The 27,406-nt window shown below is 37.8% G+C and overlaps 1 protein-coding gene across 1 annotated transcript in view; it reads right to left on the bottom strand.

The window, feature by feature from the left end:
• Positions 1-27,406, bottom strand: part of GMPS (guanine monophosphate synthase) — a 90,528-nt gene that overhangs the window by 47,819 nt on the left and 15,303 nt on the right. The window contains exons 2-5 of the mRNA XM_044251649.1: positions 21,838-22,019; positions 17,645-17,759; positions 12,286-12,383; positions 2,795-2,898 (exon numbers count right to left, since the gene is read on the bottom strand). Of these exons, the coding sequence (XP_044107584.1) occupies positions 2,795-2,898; positions 12,286-12,383; positions 17,645-17,759; positions 21,838-22,019 (499 nt within the window). The remainder of the gene's footprint in view (positions 1-2,794; positions 2,899-12,285; positions 12,384-17,644; positions 17,760-21,837; positions 22,020-27,406) is intronic.

The raw sequence follows: 27,406 nt of genomic DNA, 5'->3' as shown, positions 1-27,406 counted from the left end.
TTGCTCTCAGAACACCAAAAGACCAACCAAAAATAGTGCTTAGAGGGAAATTTTCAGCACTAAATACATATATTAGGAAATAAGAGATTTAAACACAATGGCCTAAACTTCCACCTTAAGAAATGAGAGAAGAGGGGCAAATTAAATCTAAGGTAACCAAAAGAAATAATAAAAATTAAACAGAAATCAATGAAACTGAAAACAGGAAATCAACAGCAACCACCACCAGCAGCAGCACAAGCTGGTTCTTTGAAAAGATCAATAAAATTGACAAGCCTCTAGCCAGGTTAACTAAGAAAAAGGGAGAGGACACAAATTACTAATGTCAGAAATGAAAGAGGAAACATCACTACAGGTCCCATGAACATTAAAATAATAAAGGAATACTATGAATAACTCCATGTCCACAAATTTTATAACACAGATGAAATGGACCAATTCTTTGAAAAGACACAAATTACCAAAACTCACATAAATAGATAATTTCAATAAGCCTCTATCAATTTTAAAAGTTAAGTGATCTGATTCAATAGATGCAGAAAGGCATCTGAAAAAAATTCCAACACCCATTCACGATAAAAACTCCCTGTAAACTAGGACTATAGGGGAACTTCCTTAACGGGATAAAGAATATCTTCTAAAACCCTACAGCTAAAATCATACTGAACAGAAACTGAAAATTTTCCCACTAAAATCAGGAACAAGGCAAGGATGTTCCCTCCCCCCACTGCTTTTCAACACCAAATTAACATCCTAACTGACGCAGTAAGAAAAGTAAGTAAAAGGTATGCAGGCTGAGAAAGAAGAAATAAAGCTGTCTTTGTTCACAGATGACATAATCATCTGTATAGAAAATCTGAAGGAAAGAAAAAAATCAACAGAAAAACTCCAGCAACTAGTATGTGATTACAGTAGGGTTGTAGGATGTAAGGTTAATACACAAAAGTTCACAACTTTCCTACATACCAGCAAAGAACAAGTGGGATTTGAAATTAAAAACAATTTCAAATAAATGAAATATTAAGGCATAAATCTGACAAAATATGTACAAGATCCATATGAGAAAACAATCACTCTTGACCACTTCCACCTCTACCACACTATTCCTTACACTGCCTCCTCTCCTGATTGCTGCAGGAGATTCCTAGCTGATCTCCCTACTTCTACATTTGACCCTTTCTCTTTTCTCCTCACTATGGCTAAGGTAATCCTTAAATCAGATGATGAGTAAAGCCAACAATTTCATAGTGGCCTCAAATGGCCTGTGTCCCGGCTCCCGTGATAACCTCTCTAACCTCATCTTCTACTACGCTCCTCCAACCGTGTAGACTTCCTTGCTGTTCCTCAAACACGGTCCCATCCCGGGAGCTTTGTACTGCTATTTCTTCTTCCCCCAAATACCTAGAAGGGTCAGCACTTACTTCCTTCATGTTCAGTATCATTATATAGGAATACCTTCCCTGAATATCCTATATAAAACAGTAACAACCTTTATCATACATACTCTGTCTGCAACACTCTTCTCTTCCTGTATTTCTTTTCAATGCACTTAAATGCTATCTGACACATGACATATTCTGTATTTGTGTATTAGCTGTCCCATCACTCCCCCCAAGTAGAATGCTGAACAGAGATTGCTGTCCACTTTGTTCACTTCTTTACCCTTGGCACTTGGAAATGTTACTGGCACAAAGTAGACACACAAATACTGGCTGAATGAATACAAATACGTAAGCCCTCTACCACAGTTAATCTTAAATAAAAACATTTCGATTTACTGTTTAGGTGTGGTGTTTCAAACAAAAAGAACTTTATTGATAAATCCATTTTTTTTACTGACTCCCAGGATTATTGGTTATTATTTACATAACAACTATTCAAATAAGCAAGTCAAAAAATCACAAACTGCCAGAAAATCAATTCTTCTTCCTCAAAAAAGAAGAGAATAAAAATGGCGTTAAAGTACAGATTGGCAGGGCACCTGGGTGGCTCAGAGGGTTAAAGCCTCTGCCTTCGGCTAAAGTCATGATCCCAGCATCCTGGGATCAAGCCCCGCATCGGGCTCTCTCCTTGGCGGGGAGCCTGCTTCCTCCTCTCTCTCTCTGCCTGCCTCTCTGCCTACTTGTGATTTCTGTCGAATAAATAAATAAAATCTTTTGAAAAAATAAGAATAAAAATAATTAAGTACAGATTGGCAAAACTTCTACAAAGGACTAAATCGTACAAATTTTAGGCTCTGTGGGACACATGCATACAGTTCCTGTCTTTTATCATAACCCTTTAATAACATAACAGTCTATAAGCTAGATTTGAACCACCGCTCACAGTTTGCCAACCCTGCATCAGAGAAACATCCTGAGTGCTTAGTCTGGTGTTTCACAGATGTCTAAGATATATGCCTATGTATACCTAAGAAAGGCATTTAAAAACCCAATTATGAGGTGCCTCGTTAGCGCAGTAGGTAGCGCGTCAGTCTCATAAAAACCCAATTATGAATAAAGCACACTAGAAGAATAGACAATTCTCAAGTTTTTCCTGGGCCATAAAAGTGGTGTTTTACATCCAGAGAACTTTTATTAGAGTGAACATTTTTTAAAGTATTTCAGAGCAAACCAGTGACTTCTAAATAATCTAATATTAAATTCCCTTCATAGATTAATATTTGATCCTATGACATGAACAATAACTTTTAGAAGTAAAAAAGTAGGAAACAGTACCTCAAAGAGAAACATATTCTTAGACTCTTCAGATAAGTTTTTTTAAATGAAATCTGCAAAAGTTTTAAAATTTTCACCTGCCACAATGTTCCCAGAACGTGCCACAACCTTGAATCCATCAGCCACTTTGTCTACACTATCTCCATGGGTAAGCAAAACAATTTCTTCCTTCTGAAGACCCCTAAACATACAAAAAATAAAACACAACACAGAAATATCTTAAAAACATGGTCAATGGGATCTTATGCTTTATTTTTTCCAACTTTATTGAAATATAATTGATATGTACCACCATGTAAGTTAAAGATGTACAATACAATAATTTGCTATAGATAATGAAATAATTACCACAATAAAGTTAGTTAACACATACCTTACACATCACATAGTTACTATTTTTTTATGTTTATGGAAAGAACATTTAAGACCTACTCTCAGCAACTTTTAAGTATACAAGACAGTGCTGTTAACTGTAGTCACCATGCCTGATTATTAGATCCCCAGAATTTATTCATCTTATAACTAAAATTTGTTCTTTTCCCTTAAAATACTAACTCACCATATGTGTAAATCAAAAAAATAGAAAAAATGTAGGAGTGCAACACTGCTAGAATTTAAATTTATTCTATGCATTATAAATAAAGCCAATAGGAGTACTAAATCTCAAAAAAGGCAATCTGTAAAAATTGAACACTGAAAAAATATATATTTAAAAGTTGGTGGTATAATCACATGCATAAAAAATTATTTCAAGAAGCTACAAAATAGTAATTTCAACATTTTATCTCTACTAGGATTTATCTTAAGAACAGAAGGCATTTCAGAGATCTAAACATTCGGTAGTTTTATATCAGAAAGTGAGAGTACCAACACACTGATATTGTTATTTTACACCTATATATAGGATAAATATATGCATGTTATAGGTTAAAACAAATATTAAATAATTAGGCATTGAGATTTTTTTCAGCCTTAGAGTAAGGAGATACAAAAATCAAAGTTATAAGATAAAAACCTATAAACTTTCATTTTAAATGGAATTAAGAGTATACATGGATTTTGTTTTCTCTGTAAGAATATATACTGACTAACTTTACTCACTGAAAAGGCCTAGAAACAATGACAACCCAGTAGCAATGTGGACCTCTACTTATGCCAAACGAGTTAAAGGCATGGTTTAAAGATGATAAAAGTAACATTTATCAAATGCAACATGTGGACTTTCTCTCGATCCTGATTCAAACAAATCAACTATAAAAAGATATTTCTTACATTATGAGAAAATCTGACAGAGGACTGAATATTAAATATTGAGAAGTAAAAAAAAAAAAAGTAAGTTAAAAATAAAGCAAGAACATAAACTACATTAAAGCCAAATGGATGTTTCATGTTTACTAGTGTTGGCATCGTTGTTGCTTAGGATTAATGCAGGTTGTGAATAAGTTCCAGAATTTTACAACTAGGAAGACAGACAGAAAAATTTTAAGTTTTTTTTTTAAAGATTTTATTTATTTATTAGAGAGAGAGGGAGAGAGAGCAAGCACAGGCAGACAGAATGGCAGGCAAAGGCAGAAGGAGAAGCAGGCTCCCTGCCAAGCAAAGAGCCCGATGTGGGACTCGATCCCAGGACGCTGGGATCATGACCTGAGCCGAAGGCAGCTGCTTAACCAGCTGAGCCACGCAGGCGTCCCAGAAAAATTTTAAATTTTAGCCAGATCTTTAGATATAAAGCTTCTGCAGTATCATACCACCATGATTCCTAAAATGGTTCTCAAGACTAGTCACTTTAGATACAGAAGAATGTAAGCAGAACCTCTCCATTATGAAATGGAAGAAGCACTGGATTTCAAGTTCATTTTGGTAATGAGTAGCTTCAGTTCATAAGATTATTTTGAGCCACATGGCTTTTTTATTCATCTTTATTAATCTTGAAAAACAAGAATCTTTGAACAGATATACTTATTTTTGCTCTACCTCAAAATTAAAGAGAAGCCAGTCACAGCCAGTTTTGTGTATAAACTGGGATATCTCCATTTCAGATATTAAGTTTATAACTTGGCTTTTAAAATTTCTTATCTGTCCAACTTGGAGGAAACTATTCATTAAGAATTAATTAAGGCACAAGTATGTTAATAAACAAAACATACCTGTAACTAAAAATAATTAGTCCAATTAAAAGAAATGATAACAAAAAGTGATTGTATAATAGATAGACATTAGGAATCACTATGTTGTACACTTGAAACTAATGCTAACATTGTATCACTTATACTTCAATTATAAATAGATAAAAGTAAATTTCTTAGATTAACACACACAAAGAAAGGGGTAACTGGCTCATTAACTGACATCACCTGCATTTAATGCAGTTAGAGGGAAATGTAACTTTAAGTAAAAAAGAAATTTAAGAGGTGCCTGGATGGGTCTGCCAGTAGAACATGCAACTCTTGATCTCAGGGTTCTAAGCCTGAGCCCCACCTTAGGTACAAGATTACTTGAAATCTTTTAAAAAACAAAAATTATGGGACGCCTGGGTGGCTCAGTGGGTTAAAGCCGCTGCATTCAGCTCGGGTCATGATCCTGAGGTCCTGGGATCGAGCCCAAGATCAGGCTCTCTGCTCCACGGGGAGCCTGCTTCCCCCACTCTCTCTGCCTGCCTGTCTGCCTACTTATGATCTCTACCTGTCAAATGGATAAATAAAATCTTTTAAAAAAAATACTAAAAATGAAATTTAAGGGGTGCCTGGGAGGCTCAGTGAGTTAAAGCCTAATTCTTTTTTTTTTTAATTTTTTATAAACATATATTTTTATCCCCAGGGGTACAGGTCTGTGAATCGCCAGGTTTACACACTTCACAGCACTCACCAAAGCACATACCCTCCCCAATGTCCATGACCCCACCCCTCTTCTCCCAACCCCCCTCCCCCCAGCAACCCTCAGTTTGTTTTGTGAGATTAAGAGTCACTTATGGTTTGTCTCCCTCCCAGTCCCATCTTGTTTCATTTATTCTTCTCCTACCCACTTAAGCCCCCATGTTGCATCACCACTTCCTCATATCAGGGAGATCATATGGTAGTTGTCTTTCTCTGCTTGACTTATTTTGCTAAGCATGATATGCTCTAGTTCCATCCATGTTGTCGCAAATGGCAAGATTTCATTTCTTTTGATGGATGCATAGTATTCCATTGTGTATATAGACCACATCTTCTGGATCCATTCATCTGTTGATGGACATCTAGGTTCTTTCCATAGTTTGGCTATTGTGGACATTGCTGCTATAAACATTCGGGTGCACGTGCCCCTTTGGATCACTACCTTTGTATCTTTATGGTAAATACCCAGTAGTGCAATTGCTGGGTCATAGGGCAGTTCTATTTTCAACATTTTGAGGAACCTCCATGCTGTTTTCCAGAGTGGTTGCACCAGCTTGCATTCCCACCAACAGTGTAGGAGGGTTCCCCTTTCTCTGCATCCTCGCCAGCATCTGTCATTTCCTGACTTGTTGATTTTAGCCATTCTGACTGGTGTGAGGTGATAGCTCATTGTGGTTTTGATTTGTATTTCCCTGATGCCGAGTGATATGGAGCACTTTTTCATGTGTCTCTTGGCCATCTGGATGTCTTCTTTGCAGAAATGTCTGTTCATGTCTTCTGCCCATTTCTTGATTGGATTATTTGTTCTTTGGGTGTTGAGTTTGCTAAGTTCTTTATAGATTTTGGACACTAGTCCTTTATCTGATATGTCATTTGCAAATATCTTCTCCCATTCTGTCAGTTGTCTTTTGTTTTTGTTAACTGTTTCCTTTGCTGTGCAAAAGGTTTTGATCTTGATGAAATCCCAATAGTTCATTTTTTTCCCTTGTTTCCCTTGCCTTTGGCAATGTTCCTAGGAAGATGTTGCTGCAGCTGAGGTTGAAGAGGTTGCTGCCTGTGTTCTCCTCAAGGATTTTGATGGATTCCTTTCTCACATTGAGGTCCTTCATCCATTTTGAGTCTATTTTCGTGTGCAGTGTAAGGAAATGGTCCAATTTATTTTTCTGCATGTGGCTGTCCAATTTCCCCAACACCATTTATTGAAGAGGCTGTCTTTTTTCCATTTGGCATTCTTTCCTGCTTTGTCGAAGATTAGTTGATCATAGAGTTGAGGGTCTATTTCTGGGCTCTCTATTCTGTTCCATTGATCTATGTGTGTTTTTGTGCCAGTACCATGCTGTCTTGATGATGACAGCTTTGTAATAGAGCTTGAAGTCCAGAATTGTGATGCCACCAACTTAGGCTTTCTTTTTCAATATCCCTTTGGCTATTCGAGGTTTTTTCTGGTTCCATATAAATTTTAGAATTATTTGTTCCATTTCTTTGAAAAAGATGGATGGTACTTTGATAGGAATTGCATTAAATGTGTAGATTGCTTTAGGTATCATAGACATTATCACAATATTTATTCTTCCAATCCAGGAGCATGGAACATTTTTCCATTTCTTTGTGTCTTCCTCAATATCTTTCATGAGTACTTCAGAGTTTTCTGAGTATAGATTCTTAGGCTCTTTGGTTAGGTTTATTCCTAGGTATCTTATGGTTTGGGGTGCAATTGTACATGGGATTGGCTCCTTAATTTCTCTTTCTTCTCTCTTGTTGTTGGTGTAGAGAAATGCAACTGATTTCTGTGCATTGATTTTATATCCTGACACTTTACTGAATTCCTGTACAAGTTCTAGCAGTTTGGGAGTGGAGTCTTTTGGGTTTCCCACATAGAGTATCATATCATCTGCGAAGAGTGATAATTTTACTTCTTCTTTGCCGATTTGGATGCCTTTAATTTCCTTTTGTTGTCTGATTGCTGAGGCTAGGACTTCTAGTACTATGTTGAATAGCAGTGGTGATAATGGACATCCCTGCCGTGTTCCTGACCTTAGCGAAAAGCTTTCAGTTTTTCTCCATTGAGAATGATATTTGCGGTGGGTTTTTCATAGATGGCTTTGATGATATTGAGGTATGCGCCCTCTATCCCTACACTTTGAAGAGTTTTGACCAGGAAGGGATGCTGTACTTTGTCAAATGCTTTTTCAGCATCTATTCAGAGTATCATATGGTTCTTGTTCTTTCTTTTATTGATGTGTTGTATCACATTGACTGATTTGCGGATGTTGAACCAACCTTGCAGCCCTGGAATAAATCCCACTTGGTCGTGGTGAATAATCCTTTTAATGTACTGTTGAATCCTATTGGCTAGTATTTTTTTTTTAAAGATTTTATTTATTTATCAGACATAGATCACAATTAAAAAGAGAGGCAGGCAGAGGGAGAGGAAGGGAAGCAGGCTCCCTTCTCAGCAGAGCGCCCGATGCGGGGCTCGATCCCAGGATCCTGGGATCATGACCTGAGCCAAAGGCAGAGGCTTTAACCCACTGAGCCACCCAGGCGTCCCCTATTGGCTAGTATTTTGGTGAGAATTTTCACATCTGTGTTCATCAAGGATGTTGGTCTATAGCTCTCTTTTTTGATGGGATCCTTGTCTGGTTTTGGGATCAAGGTGATGCTGGCTTCATAAAACGAGTTTGGAAGTTTTCCTTCTATTTCTATTTTTTGGAACAGTTTCATGAGAATAGGAATTAGTTCTTCTTTAAATGTTTGGCAGAATTCCCCCGGGAAGCCATCTGGCCCTAGGCTTTTGTTTGTTTGGAGATTTTTAATGACTGTTTCAATCTCCTTACTGGTTATGGGTCTGTTCAGGCTATTTCTTCCTGGTTCAGTTGTGGTAGTTTATATGTTTCTAGGAATGCATCCATTTCTTCCAGATTGTCAAATTTGTTGGCGTAGAGTTGCTCATAGTATGTTCTTATAAATGTTTGTATTTCTTTGGTGTTAGTTGTGATCTCTCCTCTTTCATTCATGATTTTATTTATTTGGGTCCTTTCTCTTTTCTTTTTGATAAGTCTGGCCAGGGGTTTATCAATCTTATTAATTCTTTCAAAGAACCAGCTCCTAGTTTCGTTGATTTGCTCTATTGTTTTTTTGGTTTCTATTTCATTGATTTCTGCTCTGATCTTTATGATTTCTCTTCTCCTGCTGGGCTTAGGGTTTCTTTCTTGTTCTTTCTCCAGCTCCTTTAGGTGTAGGGTTAGGTTGTGTACCTGAGACCTTTCTTGTTTCTTGAGAAAGGCTTGTACCGCTATATATTTTCCTCTCAAGACTGCTTTTGTTGTGTCCCACAGATTTTGAACCGTTGTATTTTCATTATCATTTGTTTCCATGATTTTTTTCAATTCTTCTTTAATTTCCCGGTTGACCCATTCATTCTTTAGAAGGATGCTGTTTAGTCTCCATGAATTTGGGTTCTTTCCAAACTTCCTCTTGTCGTTGAGTTCTAGCTTCAGAGCATTGTGGTCTGAAAATACGCAGGGAATGATCCCAATCTTTTGATACCGGTTGAGTCCTGATTTAGGACCGAGGATGTGATCTATTCTGGAGAATGCTCCATGTGCACTAGAGAAGAATGTGTATTCTGTTGCTTTGGGAAGAAATGTTCTAAATATATCTGTGATGTCCCTCTGGTCCAGTGTGTCGTTTAAGGCCTTTATTTCCTTGCTGATCTTTTGCTTGGATGATCTGTCCATGTCAGTGAGGGGAGTGTTAAAGTCCCCTACTATTATTGTATTATTGTTGATGTGTTTCTTTGATTTTGCTATTAATTGGTTTATAGAGTTGGCTGCTCCCATGTTAGGGACATAGATATTTAAAATTGTTAGATCTTCTTGTTGGACAGACCCTTTGAGTATGATATAGTGTCCTTCCTCATCTCTTATTATAGTCTTTGGCTTAAAATCTAATTGATCTGATATAAGGATTGCCACTCCTGCTTTCTTCTGATGTCCATTAGCATGGTAAATTCTTTTCCACCCCCTCATTTTAAGTCTGGAGGTGTCTTCGGGCTTAAAATGAGTTTCTTGGAGGCAACATATAGATGGATTTTGTTTTTTTATCCATTCTGATACCCTGTGTCTTTTGATTGGGGCATTTAGCCCATTAACATTCAGGGTAACTATTGAGAGATATGAATTTAGTGCCATTGTATTGCCTGTAAGGTGACTGTTACTGTATATTGTCTCTGTTCCTTACTGATCTACCACTTGTAGGCTCTCTCTTTGCTTAGAGGACCGCTTTCAATATTTCCTGTAGAGCTGGTTTGGTGTTTGCAAATTCTTTCAGTTTTTGTTTGTCCTGGAAGCTTTTAATCTCTCCTTCTATTTTCAATGATAGCCTAGCTGGATATAGTATTCTTGGCTGAATGTTTTTCTCGTTTAGTGCTCTGAATATATCATGCCAGCTCTTTCTGGCCTGCCAGGTCTCTGTGGATAAGTCAGTTGCCAATCTAATATTTTTACTATTGTATGTTACAGACTTCTTTTCCTGGGCTGCTTTCAGGATTTTCTCTTTGTCACTAAGACTTGTAAATTTTACTATTAGGTGACGGGGTGTGGACCCATTCCTACTGATTTTGATAGGGGTTCTCTGCACCTCCTGCATTTTGATGCTCGTTCCCTTTGCCATATTGGGGAGATTCTCCCCAATAATTCTCTCCAGTATATCTTCTGCTCCCCTCTCTCTTTCTTCTTCTTCTGGAATCCCAATTATTCTAATGTTGTTTCGTCTTATGGTGTCACTTATCTCTCGAATTCTCCCCTCGTGGTCCAGTAGCTGTTTGTCCCTCTTTTGCTCAGCTTCTTTATTCTCTGTCATTTGGTCTTCTATATCGCTAATTCTTTCTTCTGCCTCATTTATCCTAGCAGTGAGAGCCTCCATTTTTTTTTTTAAAGATTTTATTTATTTATTTGAGAGAGACAGTGAGAGAGAGCATGAGCGAGGAGAAGGTCAGAGAGCGAAGCAGACTCCCCATGGAGCTGGGAGCCTGATGTGGGACTCGATCCCGGGACTCCAGGATCACGCCCTGAGCCGAAGGCAGTCGTCCAACCAACTGCGCCACCCAGGCGTCCCGAGAGCCTCCATTTTTGATTGCACCTCATTAATAGCTTTTTTGATTTCAAGTTGGTTAGATTTGAGTTCTTTTATTTCTCCAGAAAGGGCTTTTATATCTCCCAAGAGGGTTTCTCTAATATCTTCCATGCCTTTTTCGAGCCCGGCTAGAACCTTGAGAATTGTCATTCTGAACTCTAGATCTGACATATTACCAATGTCCCTACCGATTAGGTCCCTAGCCTTTGGTACTGCCTCTTGTTCTTTTTTTTGTGGTGAATTTTTCCGCCTTGTCATTTTGTCCAGATAAGAGTATATGAAGGAGCAAGTAAAATACTAAAAGGGTGGCAACAACCCCAGGAAAATATGCTTTAACCAAATCAGAAGAGATCCCATATCGTGAGGGGGGAGAAAGGGGATAAAAACAGGTTCAAAAAGAAAGAAAGAAAAAAATGAAAGAAAAAGAAAAGAATTAAAAAAAAGAAAACCAATAAAGAAAAATATAAAAAAGAAAAAATATATATATTAGATAAACTAGTTAAAAAACGTTAAAAAAAATTTAGCAGAAGAAGAGAAAAAAAAAATGAAATTAACTGCAAGACTAAAAACCATCACAGGGAGAAAGTCACGAGTTCCGTGCTTTGCTTTCTCTTCCTCTGGAATTCTGCTGCTCTCCTTGGTATTGAAAGTGCACTCCTTGGTAGGTGAACTTGGTCTTGGCTGGATTTCTTGTTGATCTTCTGTGGGAGAGGCCTGGTGTAGTGATGCTCAAGTGTCTTTGCCCCAGGCGGATTGCCGGGCTGAGGGGCCGGGCTGAGTAATCTGCTCAGGTTTGCTTTCAGGAGCTTTTGTTCTCTGAGCGCTTTCCGTAGAGTTCCGGAGGACGGGAATACAAATGGCGGCCTCCTGGTCTACGGCCCGGAGGAGCCGAGAGCCCGGGGCCCCACTCCTCAGTGCGCCCTCAGAGAACAGCGCCCAGTTACTCCCGTCTGCCTGACCTCCGGCCATGCTCCGAGCTCACCGAGCCTGCGGCTGGTTAAAGGTAACCCGGAGCTGTGAGCTTACTGTGGGCTCTGTCTCTGCAGCCGGCTTTCCCGTTCCAATACCCGCAAGCTCTGCGACACTCAGACACCCCCGATCCTTCTGTGACCCTGCGGGCCCTGAGGCCACGCTGATCCCGCGTGGGCTTCGCCCCGGTTTAGCCTCTGGAGCGATGTCCCTCAGCGGAACAGACTTTTAAAAGTCCTGATTTTGTGCTCCGTTGCTCCAGCGCTTGCCGGGAGCCGGCCCCTCCCCCCGGGGTCTTATCTTCCCGTCGCTTTGGATTCACTCTCCGCCAGTCCTACCTTTCAGAAAGTGGTTGTTTTTCTGTTTCCAGAACTGCTGTTCTTCTTCTATCTGCCGATGGATTTGCAGGTGTTTGCAATCTTTAGATAAGCTATCTAGCTGATCTCCTGCTAGCTGAAGTAGTCTCAGCCTGCTACTGCTCCGCCATCTTGACTCCTCCCAAGCCTCTCTAATTCTTAAGAATAACAATCGCAACTTTAAGTCAGTCACTCTACTAACTGTTCTTATACATCTAAAAATATTTATAATACCTGAACAATGAGCATGTGTTGTCCACACTAATATTGAAGACGCCATCTTCTCTAACACTTTTTTTGTGCACAGTACCTCCAAATACCTTGTTCATCATCTGTTCAAAGAGAAAATAAATTGATATTAATATGAACCAAAAAGAATTACCCAGTCATTTTTTATGCTAATTTAATAACTTATATTCCTGTTTGCAGGATATCTGCTATGCTCATGCCCCCAAAATAGAGTTAAATAAATGTAGATAGCTTCGTATTATTAAATGTAATTATACAGTTATTAAGAGGAATAGTTTTAAAACAAAACTAGATCAGAAATCTGACCTGAGGTTAATTTCTATTAAACAGTCAGATTTTCCAATTAGTGTACTTTAATTCATCTGTGAAAAACAGGTATTTAATACTTACACCTGGGTTTAATTTAAAAACCTTTTAAAAGGTACTCTGAGCTTAGAAAAAGCTAGAGCAGGTGATAGGAAGAGCTGTGGCATTAAAACTACTTTTAAATAAAAGTAAATTGACAAAAATCTCGTAAGATAGTGTGAAAAGCAACCAAACACTTATGATAAAGATGTTTTGTAGAAAGCAGAAAACAAAAACAAAAACAAGCAAACAAAAAAAAAACAAATTACAACAATGAAGAGAAAAGTCACAATCTAAAAAGTTATCTGCTATATATAATTGGCTAACGACTGGCATCTAGCATATACAAACACAATAAGACAGTGTAACAGAAAAATGAGCAAAACTCTTAAACATGCCTTTACAGTAAAGCAGTATTACTGGCAAATAAACATACAAATTTTACAATAAGAAGGAAAACGAACATTAAGAGTACAATGTGATCCCATTTAACACCTCTTCAGAAAGGCAAACACAAAAAGAAATCTGACAACGTTAAGATTTGACAGGGATACAAAGCACAAGGAATTTTTATAGACAATTGTGGCAATGTAAATTACAGGAAATATAACCTAGTGAAGCCAAGATTCAGCATTTTTTTTTTCTAAGATTTTATTTATTTGTCAGAGAGAGGGAGAGAGAGTGAGCACAGGCAGACAGAGAGGCAGGCAAAGGCAGAGGGAGAAGCAGGCTCCCTGCCGAGCAAGGAGCCCGATGTGGGACTCGATCCCAGGACGCTGGGATCATGACCTGAGCCGAAGGCAGCTGCTTAACCAACTGAGCCACCCAGGCGTCCCAAGATTCAGCATTTTAACTCAAGGTTACCCTGGAGAAAAGTTTGAGTATGTATAACACCAGAAGACAAATACAAAAATATTCATGGCAATATTGTCTGTGATAGCAAAAAATGAAAAAGATTAGCAATACTAACAGTGAAATATATAATTAATCTGTGCTATTTAAGCAATAAATTCAATAGTGTAAATGAGTAACTTAAAATTAAATGTATTAACATGAATAAATCTTAAAACCAAAACTCATGGGGCGCCTAAGTGGCTCAGTTGGTTAAGCGATTACCTTTAGCTCAGGTCATGATCTTGGGGCCCTGGGATCGAGACCCAAATCAGGATCCCTGCTCAGCAGGGAGCCTGCTTCTCCCTCTTCCACTCTCCCTTTTTCTCTCTGCGTCAAATAAATAAATAAAATCTTAAAAAAAACCCTCAAAGCTCGTAATAATACATGCAGGATTTCATTTATAAAAAGGTCAATGGGCAAAACTAAATACATTACTTAGAGATATAAACTTATGTATAAAGCTGTAAAGGAAAAAAAAGGGAATGAATAACAAAATTCAGGGAAAGTACTGCCTCTGGTAAGAAAAGAGAAGAACAACATGAATGGAGAAAAATATAAAGAGTTTCAAAAGTTCTACTAATACTCTATTTCTTACTCTGCGTGAGGGGATATAGAGATAAAAGGAGCAATGGGCAAGACAGACTTTTTTCTTCTAAAGAAAAGAATTACCAGAAAGCTATTAAAAAGGCTCTCACAAGAGAATCCAGTGAATGGGAAAGATGTTACATAAGAAACTGAATATACTAAAATTTCAGGATGCTACTGGAAGTAAAAGCAAACACTAGAATGAAACCTTTGGTGCTAAACTTACCCAACTAACAGTCACTAAGAAATGGCCTTTAAAAACAGCATATTAGCTAGAGGGTGTCCTCTACACCAGTATTTCATGGAAAGACAATTATTATCTAAAGGACCAAGATCAGCCTATTTTATTGTCCTAATATATGTAAATTCAGAGGACAGAAGGCAAACGGTTTTACTTTTACGTATTTAACATGAGTAGGCCGACCTGCGGCTACCATAAGATCTCTACTGAATGACAGAAGAGGGAGGCTTTAAAATTACATAGGGGACTGGAAAAAGGGAGAAACAGTCAGTCACTAGCACTTAAATTAAGCATCATTTTCCAGACATATTTCACCATAAGGGGTCATAAAAAAAGATATGTGAGACTCTTCCTTACAGAATGTTGTAATACCTTTCAGTACACTAAACATCATTTAACTTAAGTTGTGCTACAAGATTAATACTGACTACTCTGGCATGGAAGATCAATAAATTATCTAAAAACATTACCTCCTAGGGCGAAGGTATATTTAAGGGAAAAAAAAAAAGCCAACCAGTTTTCAATGTTCAACTCAATCAAGATGTAGGCTCTTCTAAGAAAATGTATTCATTAGAATACTATATAAGAATATCCAAAAGTGGGCGCCTGGGTGGCTCAGTGGTTAAGCCGCTGCCTTCGGCTCAGGTCATGATCTCAGGGTCCTGGGATCGAGGCCCACATCGGGCTCTCTGCTCAGCAGGGAGCCTGCTTCCTCCTCTCTCTCTGCCTGCCTCTCTGCCTGCTTGTGATCTCGCTCTGTCAAATAAATAAAATCTTTAAAAAAAATAAAAAAAAAGAATATCCAAAAGTAAGTTATTATCCAAGTCAAATTCATAATCCCACCACTTCACTTTTCAGAGAACTTTACCAGGAGAAAAAGAGTCTTTTACTAGAAAATGCTTGTTGCCTAGAGAAGAAAATATCCATTGTTGTAGATTTTGTACTTCATACATCACATATGATCACTATTTCCTCTAAATCAAAGTGGAAAACTATAATGAACAATTAGCAAGAAATGAAATCTAGTAAAGCTATTTTACAGAGGAATGATTCCTAATATTCTGCTTTTGTATCATGTATAAGAACAATAAAAATATTCATTCCTAAGCAAACACTGATCTTTATTTTTTTTCTTCGCTGAATGCTCCAGAGCCAGATAAAAGAAAATACACCAGTCTGCTCACTTTCTACCTTTTAAACAGCCTCCTTCTGTACAATATTCATATTAAAGCGCAGCAATTTCAACCATATTGTTTAAAAAAAAAAAAAAAGAAAAGGACTCCGTTTTGCTCGCTTACTAAAATTTCAGATTATCTTCAATCCGAGGACTTGAAACAACTTAGTCACTGGGAAAAAGAACACATCATCTTAAGTCACATATATTTGAAATCAAAAGTTAATAAATAATTCTCTATAATCAATTAGGGAGGACCAGAGTATCATGATGAAATTAAAAAGGTGGTATTTTAATTAACACCAATTCCATTTGGTCAGTTAGGATCTTACAATTAGATATCCCACTTGTATTCTGACCTTGTCTTCCCTTCTGATTTAGTACAGGCTAAAGCAAAAAGGTAGGCAAAAGGAAAGAGACCAAGATCATTCACAAACAAATGAATCCAGTCACTACATTTATTTGGCTATTCTTATCACAGCAGAGAATTCTGAGTTTAAAAAAAAAAAAAAAAACAACTACCTTGCTTCTGACTCTAGAAAAGGCAAAATACTATAACATGTCAATCAATAATTATATTATTCAGGGAATACTATCCCAGCTAGTTCAATTTTCAGATGATATGGTTAAGTAAGATGTATTATAAGCAAAATGATTTTCTAGTTGAGATAACTTTTAACAATCACTAGGGATAACTTTTCGTAAATGTACTTATTTCTATTCCCACCTCCTTAGGAAACAGATCTTACCGAACAAATCATTCTAAGCAAGAATTTAGCATATTACTGGCTCAGTATTATCTTTCTATCATCTTACTCAGTAATCACATTCTACTTGTCAAATAAACCTATACTCCTCTAAAAAGTTAACAAAACAGCCAAAACAGATTTCTAAACACTTAACTTAGAGAAGAATAGTTTTATACCTAGACTTCAGTCCCTATTTATTCTTGTTTTTGATACAATTCTAAGGTATCCATACTCATTAACAATACAGTGGAGACATCTGGCAGACAACATCTTACCCAACTAATCAAAACTAACATCACCTGTCATGGCACACACTGACATCACGTGCCTCCTAATGAGCTACTCTGAGAAGAGCACAGCCTCACTTCTGAGCTACCCCTGCCAAAAATACATAACCTGAACCTAACAAAGAGGAAACATCAAATAAATCAAAACTGAAGGATAATCTATAAAGTAACTGGAATGTCTTTTTTTTTTAATGTCAAGATCATGAAAGAAGAAAATAAAATAGGAATAAAGGAGGAATAAAATAAAATAAAAATAAAGAAGTCTAATAAAGAGACATGACAACTAAATATAACACAGGATCCTAGACAGGACACAGTATCTACAAGGGACACTAAGGAGACAAACAGTGAAATGTAAATGCAGCCTGTGGATTAGATGCAAAACTAAATCAATGTTAACTTCCTGATTTTGATATCTGGACTATGGTTACATGGGAGAGAGCCCTAGTTCTTGGGAAATACAACAAGTGACAGGACATCATGTGAGCAACTTATCTTCAAATAGTTAAAAATGTCAACAGCAAGGAGGGCACGTGGGTGGCTCAGTCGGTTAAGCATCCAACTCTTGATTTTGCCTCAGGTGATATCTCGGGGCTCGGGGTCATGGAATGAAGCCCCCTACCCCCCAACCTTGGAACTCTGCCCTCAGCACAGTCAGCTTGAGATTCTCTCACTATCCCCTCTGCCCTTCCCCTGGCTCATGCACACATGCAGGCGTGCTGTCTCTAAAGTAAATAAATAAATCTTTCTAAAAATGTCAACAGTAAGGGAGTTGAGTAAAAATATAGAGGAGCTCTGTGCACTATTTCTGTAACATGTAAATTTGAATGTCTAAGTATTTTTTAAAGGACTGTGTTATGTTATATGCAAAATATAGTTAATTCTCTAAAAACAGATTTCCACCCAGGTCAGTTCTGCCATACTGCTATAACAATTTGTAAACAATTGCAACATGCACAAATTAGCTCATCCATTATCCTAAGTACTCTAAAGACAGAAAATATTAATACAATAAGAATCACAAACAGAATAAATCAGGTCAACTCTTAAGGCAAATTCACAGATGTACCTGCATGCCATAGCAAATCCCAAGGACAGGCTTGCCAATAGTGAATATCGCTGGGTCAAACCAGGGAGCATCTTCTGCATACACAGAATTAGGTCCTCCAGAGATGATAATTGCACTGTGGATTTAAGGAAGAGAGTCAGTGAAGAATCCTCTAACTTCTCATTTTTATCCCAAAGTCCATGCCCTCTCTCCCTTGAAGCACTGAAGGAAACTCAGTACAGATGCAAAGATTCTGTTATGTTTTCAGTATACTGTAGCAGATCTAGTCCCCTACACAACTCAATCACCTGTACTCTGCTTCACTGCAATGTGTGAAAGTCCATCAATTCAACATTCACTTGTTAGTAAGTACAAACTTCAAATACATAAACACTAATGTTTCTAGCTGTAAAGGTTTAGCATGAATTTGTTTTGTCCTCCGCATTAACGAAGGAGAAATGAGAATTCTAAACGGAGACAGAGAAAACATAGGTCTTCCGGGAAGCAAGGAGTAGAGCGGGTCACAGAAGACCCTGGATGACACAAAAGATGAATAACCTAACTTTGTTGTTGAAAACCTATCCAGCACTCCCAACAGTTGTACCTGAGACCCAGGAAAAGGAGCTAATATATGAATTTTGCCCATATGGCATTCTCTCAGAACCCAGATCAGTATTCTAACTTCACTACATTATAATTTATAGAGCATTCTATGGGTTAACTTCGGAGTCGAACTGTTACTACAGAAAAGTCTCCAAACTGAGGCCTATGCTCTTCACATGGCCACTGACAGATCTAATCTGGTCCTCAGCATACACTCAAAGGATTGAGAACATTTTAATATTACGAATTTTACATAAAAATCCAGATTTCAGGACGCCTGGGTGGCTCAGGGGGGAAGCCTCTGCCTTCGGCTCAGGTCATGATCCCAGGGTCCTGGGATCAAGCCCCGCATCAGGCTCTCTGCTTAGCAGGGAGCCTGCTTCCTCCTCTCTCTCTCTCTCTCTGCCTGCCTCTCTGCCTACTTGTGATCTCTGTCTGACAAATAAATAAATAAAATCTTAAAAAAAATATTTAAAAATCCAGATTTCTGGGTTTTCTTTAGGAAGAGGGAGGAAAAAATATAGCAGCACTGGACCTTCACTCATGGCTACAAACAACAGGAATCACAGAGAGAGACCTGAACCTTTGACTACTGCTCACCAGTCTGCCACACATGCCCTCTTATACAATAGAGGCGTACCTACGCTCATCACTTAATATAAAGTATCCTCGAACTCATTTGAGATTTGAGTTTTGCAGGAATCCTGATTTATCTACATTCCTAAAGGACAATGCATTTTAATATCTAACAAAATCTTACAAATTTAGGCAATTCACTTTATAATTAGCAGCTGCATACCATATTAAAACACACAATCTAGGGGCGCCTAGGTGGCCCAGTTTTTAAGTGGCTGCCTTCGGCTCAGGTCATGATCCCAGGGTGCTGGAATCAAGCCCAGCATCGGGCTCTCTGTTAGCGGAAAGCCTGCTTCTTCCTCTCCCACTCCCCCTGCTTGTGTTCTCTCTCTTACTGTCTCTCTTTCTCTGTCAAATAAATAAATAAAATCTTTTAAAAAGCACACACACATGCACAAACTATAGGCTTATAATACATCCAGAAGAATGATGTACTAGTCAAATTCATAAAAATTATTCAGCAAGATTGGACATTTTTTAAAAAATATAACAATTCAAGCGAGCTCAAAGGCCCTACTCTTTGAGCTTTGTACTGCTAACTTGAATTACGCTATTCATCATGTTTGTTGGTTGTCTTTAGTTTCTTTTGCAGGAGATAGACTAACTCAGATGATAAATGTAATATCTTTAAAGATAACAATCCTAAAAGGGTGTAGTTAGCCTTAAGGGTAGATATGCAACTTAGGTCTTTAAAAATGCATAACCTAAATTCCATAAAACATACCTAATAAACAAGACCTCTGAATTTCAGTATATTACACTTAGTTTTATAAAAGATAACCACCATGGGACTGCCCAGCATCCCTCATTAATCTGCTAAACAACTCAGGACTGTAAGGTTCTTAAGACTATTAAAAAGAAAAGGGAATGGACTTAGTGAAGGATGAAACTCAAGCAGTACTTAAGCCAATTATGAAAATTCTTATCTCAATAACTCTCAAGAAGAGCTAATCACTCGTTCTGAGTCTTCTAGTTCTACCCTGCAATTATTTTGAAACTAACTTGCAATTACAAAGCCAATAAAGCCACAAGGCATTCCAGGTTGGAATTTGAAGCAGGTCAAACTTCTAAAAACAAGTAGGTTAAGAGGTCTCTCCTCTCATAATACTAATATTCTAGGAAAAGGATGATCAACTAGGTATCTTAGCAGGCAGGATTATAGTAAGCAAAGCCACAGGGCTATAGCTCCTACACTCCTCCTACACAGGAAGAACCCAAGCAGAACACAGAAAGACACAAGCAGGACCTAGGAATTGTTTATAATCAGGTGGTAGGAAAAGCAATTAGCATTCTATTACCAAGTATTTGGCTACCTTATTCTTTTTTTTTTTAATTTTATTTGTTTATTTGACAGAGAGAGCACAAGCAGCAGAGGGAGAGGGAGAAGCAGGTTCCCCGCTGAGCAAGGAACCCGATTCAGGACTCAATCCCAGGCCCCTGGGATCGGGACCTGAGCCAAAAGCAGAGGCTTAACCATCTGAGCCACACAGGCACTTTTTGGCTACCTTATTCTTAAACATTTAGCCTGGCGTAGTCTGTTGAAGATTTTTTTTTTTAGTGAAAGGAATGAAGGAGCTTAGATATGACAAAGCCATTCAGAATTCTCAGTTTTTTGATTCCCTAAAACTGGTTCTCACTGGCAAACATGAGACAGCTTCCCTTAGAGAAGCTCAAGGGTCCCTTCTTACTCTAAAGAGTCTACAGTTTAAAAGAGATGACTGTTTTTAACTGTATCTTAAGACTACGACACAGTTAAATTTCTTTTCTGCTTTCCAATTCACTCTATTTCAGAAACAAGAATCACAGAATAAACAGGTCTATGAAGTCTTTAAATGTTAACCATTCTCTAATGGAAAAAAATTATGTTTTTGAGAAAAATTAATTATATTTGGGAAGAAATAGAGCATTAATGTTTAAGAACCAATTAAAGTTACAACTGCAGTTGTTTGCTTTTGATAACACTCTAATAAACAAAGAGCATCAATTCCATGAGAAAATGCATAGCATTAACCAGAAACTGTTAAAGGAAGAAACTAATATAAGTTGGCTGTTATTTTGACTAGTTCTGAGCATATAAGTTATTGAATTAGACCTTTTATTAGACTTGAGAAACATTCATAATTTTAGAAACTTAGTCTCCTGGGGGGTGCTTGGGTGGCTCAGTCCTTAAGCCTCTGCCTTCAATTCAGGTCATGATCCCAGGGTCCTGAGATTGAGCCCTGCATCATTGGGCACCCTGCTCAGCGGGGAGCCTGCTTCTCCCTCTCCCTCTCCCTCTCCCCCTGCTTGTGTTCCTTCTCTTGCTGTGTCACTGTCAAATAAATAAATACAATCTTTCAAAAGAAGAAAATAAGAAACTTAGTCTCTTGGGATAGAGGCAAAAGAGACACAGTGAACACAGAATTCTTCTCACTTAAGTATTCTAGCCACTGTATATATTCCTTTGATCAAATGTTCTGGGATGAATGAATGACCATAATAGCCAAATTCAAGTCTGACCCAAAAATCCCAAAAAATATAAAATATTCAAATGAGAAGTTCTTATAACTATGCAATTAAAACTAAGGCAATCTTTTTAACTAAAAAAACTTTCCTTTAATTTTGTTTTAATCAGAACTATAGAAGAAAATTTTTTGTAAAACCATTTCACGTCCTGTTTTCATTTAAAAAAATTCAGTGTCCAGGGCACCTTGGTGGTACAGTTATTTAAGTGTCTTGACTCTTGGTTTCAGCTCAGGTAGTGATCTAATGGTCCTGAGACAAAACCCCAGGTCAAGCTCCACACTCAGCATGGAGCTGGCTTAAGATTCTCTCTCCCTCTCTGCCCCAACACCTCTCCCCACTACTACCTCAAACGCACTCTCTCTATTGAAATTTATCTTTAAAAAAAAAAAAAAATTCAGTGCTCAAGCAAATTAATAAAAAATTCCACAATCTAAGCTCAATCTCATAGAAAATAGAAGTGAAAGGGCTACCGGAATCCTTGCTCTTTTATGGCAAATGCTGGGGTTTCCAAGGGAAAGATTTCTGACTGCACAAACAGTTCTCTCACTCTTCGATCTATGACTTTCCCATACTGGGCACCAGCATCCAGAATGACAACAGCTCCTTCATAGTGGTGGCAGCCATCCTTAAGGTCTCCTCCAGCATTCTCCAGCTGCAAATATTAAAGAAAATGTCCTCTTAGTTATAACAATTAGAGCCCCTTTTAAAAAAAAGTGGTCACTGTCAGCTCCAAAAACATAGAGAACCAAAAAACTATTAACGTATACATATCCTTTCGTGGGCATACACAAACACTTTAACGAAAGCCAGCGTTTACTGACTATGTAATATAGTCACTTTATATATAAAAGCATCTTAGATATATTATCTAACGTGATAGGCATACAACCCAGCTATGCCAAAATATAGTCCTAGTTTATGCCGGCTATACTGGCATTATTACTAACAGGGCCTCCTTTGAATCTCAAAAGCATCCTAGCTTGAACCATGAATTATATATGGTCATCCTATCTAACAGTCACAGCATTCCTATGAGGGATATACTTATGAGGAACTGAAGTTTGCTGCCAGAATATAAGCATGCTCAAATTCACTTTATTAGGATTTTTTTGCTTTATCAGAAGAAAAGGCTATATCTATATATAGATACATGTACACACACATATATATATGTGTGTGTGTGTATATATACACATATATGTATACGTGTATATATCTATATCTATCTATCTATATATATATGGATCGAACCCATAGCATTAAAATTTTAAAAAGGTTTTTTAATCTTATCTCTGTCACCTATACATCAATAAGGCTTTTTCTGGAAAGCAATTTGGCAAAATGTGAAATTTTTAACTATGTGTGCTGGAATAGTTACCTGGAACTAGCTTCAAATTATTCTAAGAGTAGGTGGATGTGGATGAAACAAGACTGTTTGCCTATGCACTGAAATCACCAAAGCTGGATGATAGATACACAGTCTTCATATTTCAGCTAGCTTCTCCTCTGTTTTTGTACATTTTACATAAGACAAAACTTAAAAACATGTATGTACTCTGAAAAAACACTTGCAGGAAGCATATAATCTAATCCCATTTAAAAATATTTCATCAACAATGTATATACATACATGAAGAAGAAACATACAAACAGATACACACAAAAATATTAACAGTGGTTGTGTCTAAGCAATGAGTTACAGGTAAACCTACAATTTTTCCTTCTCATACTCTTCAGTATGTTTTAAATGTTTACAATAAACATTTTTGGGGTTTCCCCCCCCTTCAGCTATAAAATTTGCACATAAAAAAGCATAAACCTGTCTTTCAGATACTTACATATCTGAAATCTGAAATTATGTATTATTAAATCTGAAATTATGTATCTGTATCCATGTCTCTTCCTTTTCCATTTATAAGAAAAAATAAATGCAGACCTCACAACATCACCACTGACATTTCTGCTACAGTAATGAAAAAAGCAACAATCACAGCTATCTTATAGAGGACGATTTGTGAGAGGAACCAAACCACAGGCCAGAAAGAACTACTCTGATCACAAAAATGAAAATTTTAATCATATGAATACTGAACAGTGTAGAAAAAATCAGATCACAGAAAGAAGTTCATTAAATATATTAGAGTGCAAGAAATGCTAAAACTTTTTCCTTTCAGACCTCTGTCCTTAGTCTACACACAAACGCACATACTACTCTTTAAAGAATTTATCTAAAATTCCTTTATTTTTTTATAAAGAATAGAAAGTGTTGGAGTGCCCGGATGGCTCAGTCAGTTAAGTGTCCAACTCTTAATCTCAGCTCAGGTCTTGATCTCAGGATAGGGAGTTCAAGTCCTACAAGGAGCTCCATGTCTAGTCGGGGAAAAGAAGGCAGGAGGAGAAGTGGGGAGCAGAGGAAAGAAAGAAAAAAAGGAACGTTTTGGGGAGCCTGGTTGGCTTGGTCAATGGAGCACATGACTCTGATCTCATAGTTGTAGTTTGAGCTCCATGTTGGCTATAGAGACTTAAAAATAAAAATTTTTAAAGAGTGTTTTTGAAGGACCACTTTGTTAGTATGTAAATTTCGCAGATTTCAGTCCCTTTATCACTGTCAAAGTTTTTGCCAAATTAGTACAACCTGTTTTTGCTTTTTACATTGTAGGCAGAGTTCTCACTTTGCATGATTCTGACATGAATAAATTTCAGTTATCACAGTTTATATCAAGGTTAGTTAACTAACATCAGTCTGCAACAAGGCTCAAATTTCAGTTACCATATATTAGCTGTAATTACACTAAGTACAAATTTCGCTATTCAATCCATATTCAATCCAGCTCTCCAATCCATAAATCATCACATAAATAACAAATATGATGGTCCATGATTAATGTGACCTTTCTTTTAGAGTTTATTGCAATTGGATACTATAAAACAAATAGCAAGAGAACAGTTATATTACCTACTTGTTGCCCAGTAATAAATCCACATGACATTTTACACCTATGGATAATCCAAAGTGGGGGAAGACCAACAAAAATGAAAGTACAGCAAAGAAATGAGAACTTCGACACTGGAAGTGAAATATGAATCCACTGTGAATGAAGTTACAGAAGAAATTGCTGGCCATGGTAGTGCTGACACTGCTGTGGTTTGAGTGCCTCTAAATGTGCAGCCAGAGGAACTTGGTTAACTTATCAATTATCAATGAGCAAAGCAACCGTGATGAAAAGGATGACAATGTCTCAGAGAAAGTAACTCCAGGAAAATCCTTCACATTAAAGAAACTCTTGGAAGGGTGCCTGGGTGACTCAGTTGGTTAAGTGTCTGCCTGTGGCTCAGGTCATGATCTCAGGGTCCTGGGATCAGTTCCCACGGTTGGGAGCCTGCTTCTCCCTCTGCCCCTGACCCTACTCATGCTCTCTATCAAAAGTAAATAAATAAAATCTTTAAAAAAAAAAAAAAAAACCTCTTGGACATATCTCATGACATTTCAATTGTAAAGGATAAAAAGTCAAAAGTCAGCAAGGCATAGAAAAGATGCAAAGGAAAGCACTGTTCAAAATACTCTTGATTCATATTTCACAAAGTAAACAATTCTCACTGTGTTTTAACTTATACTAAACAGTTACAGTATTTTATTTCTCTATACTTGTATAATTAACAGGAAGATTTAATGTTTTAATGCAATATTTGAAAGGCCCCAAACATCGTAATCCTTCCACTGATTAAAATTGCTTTGCATGGTGAGCATCTGGGTGGCTCAGTCAGTTAGTCATCAGAGACTTTTTTTTAAGATTTTATTTATTTATTTGAGAGAGAGAGTGCACAAAAGCAGGGGGGGCAGCAGGCAGAGGGAGAGGGAGAAGCAGGCTCCCCGTGGAGCAGGCAGCCCAATGTGGAACTTGATCCCAGATCTGAACCAAAGGCAGATGTTCAACCGACTGAGCCACCCAGGTGCCTCTAAGCATCCAAATCTTGATTTCACCTCACGATGTCATGATGTCAAGGTGGTGAGACTGAATCCTGCAACATGCTCTGTCCTGGGCCGGGAGCCTGCTTAAGATTTTCAGGGTGCCTGGGTGGCTCAGTCAGTTACACGTCGGACTCCTAGTGTCAGTGCACGTCATGATCTCATAGGTCGTGAGATCAAGCCTGCATCAGGCTGCACACTCAGCATGGTTCTGCTTGAAGATTCTCCCTCTGCCCCTCCCCCAACTCTTCTGCATGTGTGCAAACGCACGTGCGCGTATGCACGTGCTCTCTCTCTGTCTAAAAAGAAAAAAGAAATCACTTCTCCTGGTTTCAGCTTGCGCAATCATTGTTATGATCATTCTACTATTATATAGTGAAGACTGTCATCTGTATTTCTTTGAATCAAACTTATTTTTACCTAATTGAACTTTTAAAGAAAAACATACTGTTTTCTCACCAGTTTTTGAAAATGTTCAATCATATGACATCAGAGGTCATTGAGGAAATACTAAATCCCTGGCACATTCTTTCTACCTCAGCCTTCAACTTGCCTATATGGTACAAACTTCAACAACTCAGGGGGAAAAAGCAAAAAGGTCACCCGTAATGTAAGCAAAAGTTCCTTTCCCTCAAAACCTGAACTCCATTTACTCCTACTTCAAAGTTAAAAAGTTTGATAGACTTCCAAACCTTAACAGATTAGAAAAAGGACCATAATGAGAAAATAAGTTGTTAGTCACTCCAATAGTAGAGAGAAACAAAATTCAACACTACACAGCAGAAAAATCTATTATCTATGTATACAATTAAAAAGTAAACACAGGGGTAACTGGCTGGCTCAATCTGTAGGGTATGCAACTCTTGGTCTTAGGTTGTAGAGGTTACCTACAAAGAAAATCCTTAAAAGAAAAAGAAACACAAAAGCCTAAAAGGTTCACACCTATCTCAACTGACTCAAGTCATCATAATAAAGTAAATAATGGGGGTGCCTGGGTGGCTTAGTCGTTAGGCGTCTGCCCAGGGTCCTGGGATGAGCCTTGCATCTGTCTCCCTGCTCACCCAAGAGCTTGCTTCTCCCTCTCCCACTCCCCCTGCTAGTGTTCCCTCACTGTCTCTCTGACAAAAAAATAAATAAAATCTTAAATAAATAAATATTTTTTTAAAAAGTAAAAGATGTTCATAAACGTATCTTTTAAGACATCAATAAACAATATTAAGAAAACAAACCATATCAGTACCCTAATTTAACAAATAAGGCAAAAGAATCTGACAGATTATCCTAAAATGGAGATGGAATCATTTTTGGATCTTCCTGAATTTCCAGGTATCACTGAACAACTAGATAGCAAAACCAAAAACTAAATGACAATTTATCTCCCCAAATACAATCTGGTAGGAATAAACTACCATTGTCACAAACTGCAGTGTGACAGCATTTGGGTGGGAAATCACCCAGTTTCACTGAATTAACTCTGAGAAAAGAATTACAAGATAGTCAAACAGGTACTCAGTAGAAAGCACAGGGGTCAGGGGCAGCAGGTGGCTCAGTCAGTTAAGCGCTTGACTTTTGTTTTCAGCTCAGGTCATGATCTCAGGGCCTTAGGATTAAGTCCCAATTTGGGATACAGACTCAAGTGGGGAGTCTGCTCAAAGATTTTCTCGCTCAGCCCCTCCCCCTACACATGCACACTCTCTCAAATAAATAAATCTTTATTTTTAAAAAAGAAAAGAAAAGAAAGCACAGGGGCCCATTTGACTACAGTAGTCGCACTGGGAGAAGGTGTGCATACCCAATAGTACAATGGGTAGTAGGAGACCCAAGGTAAGGCTTAAAGGGATGGAAGTTTAATCCCCATGAACCTCCTCAACTAATGGGCTAGTTTCCCCTCTAGAACAAGGCTCACAAATGAGGACCAAATGCTGGGAGCAGAATCAAAATTAAGCAGGACAAGGGCAAGGAAGAAGGAAATAGAAGGGTCAAACTAAAATAGCTGGAAGAGGGGCGCTTGGGTGGCTCAGTCACTAAGCATCTGCCTTCAGCTCAGGTCATGATCCCACGGTCCTGGGATT

This window comes from Neovison vison, chromosome 6 (assembly GCF_020171115.1).
Source record: "Neovison vison isolate M4711 chromosome 6, ASM_NN_V1, whole genome shotgun sequence".
Classification (NCBI taxonomy): domain Eukaryota; kingdom Metazoa; phylum Chordata; class Mammalia; order Carnivora; family Mustelidae; genus Neogale; species Neogale vison.
This window is presented reverse-complemented; position numbering and strand designations above follow the sequence as displayed.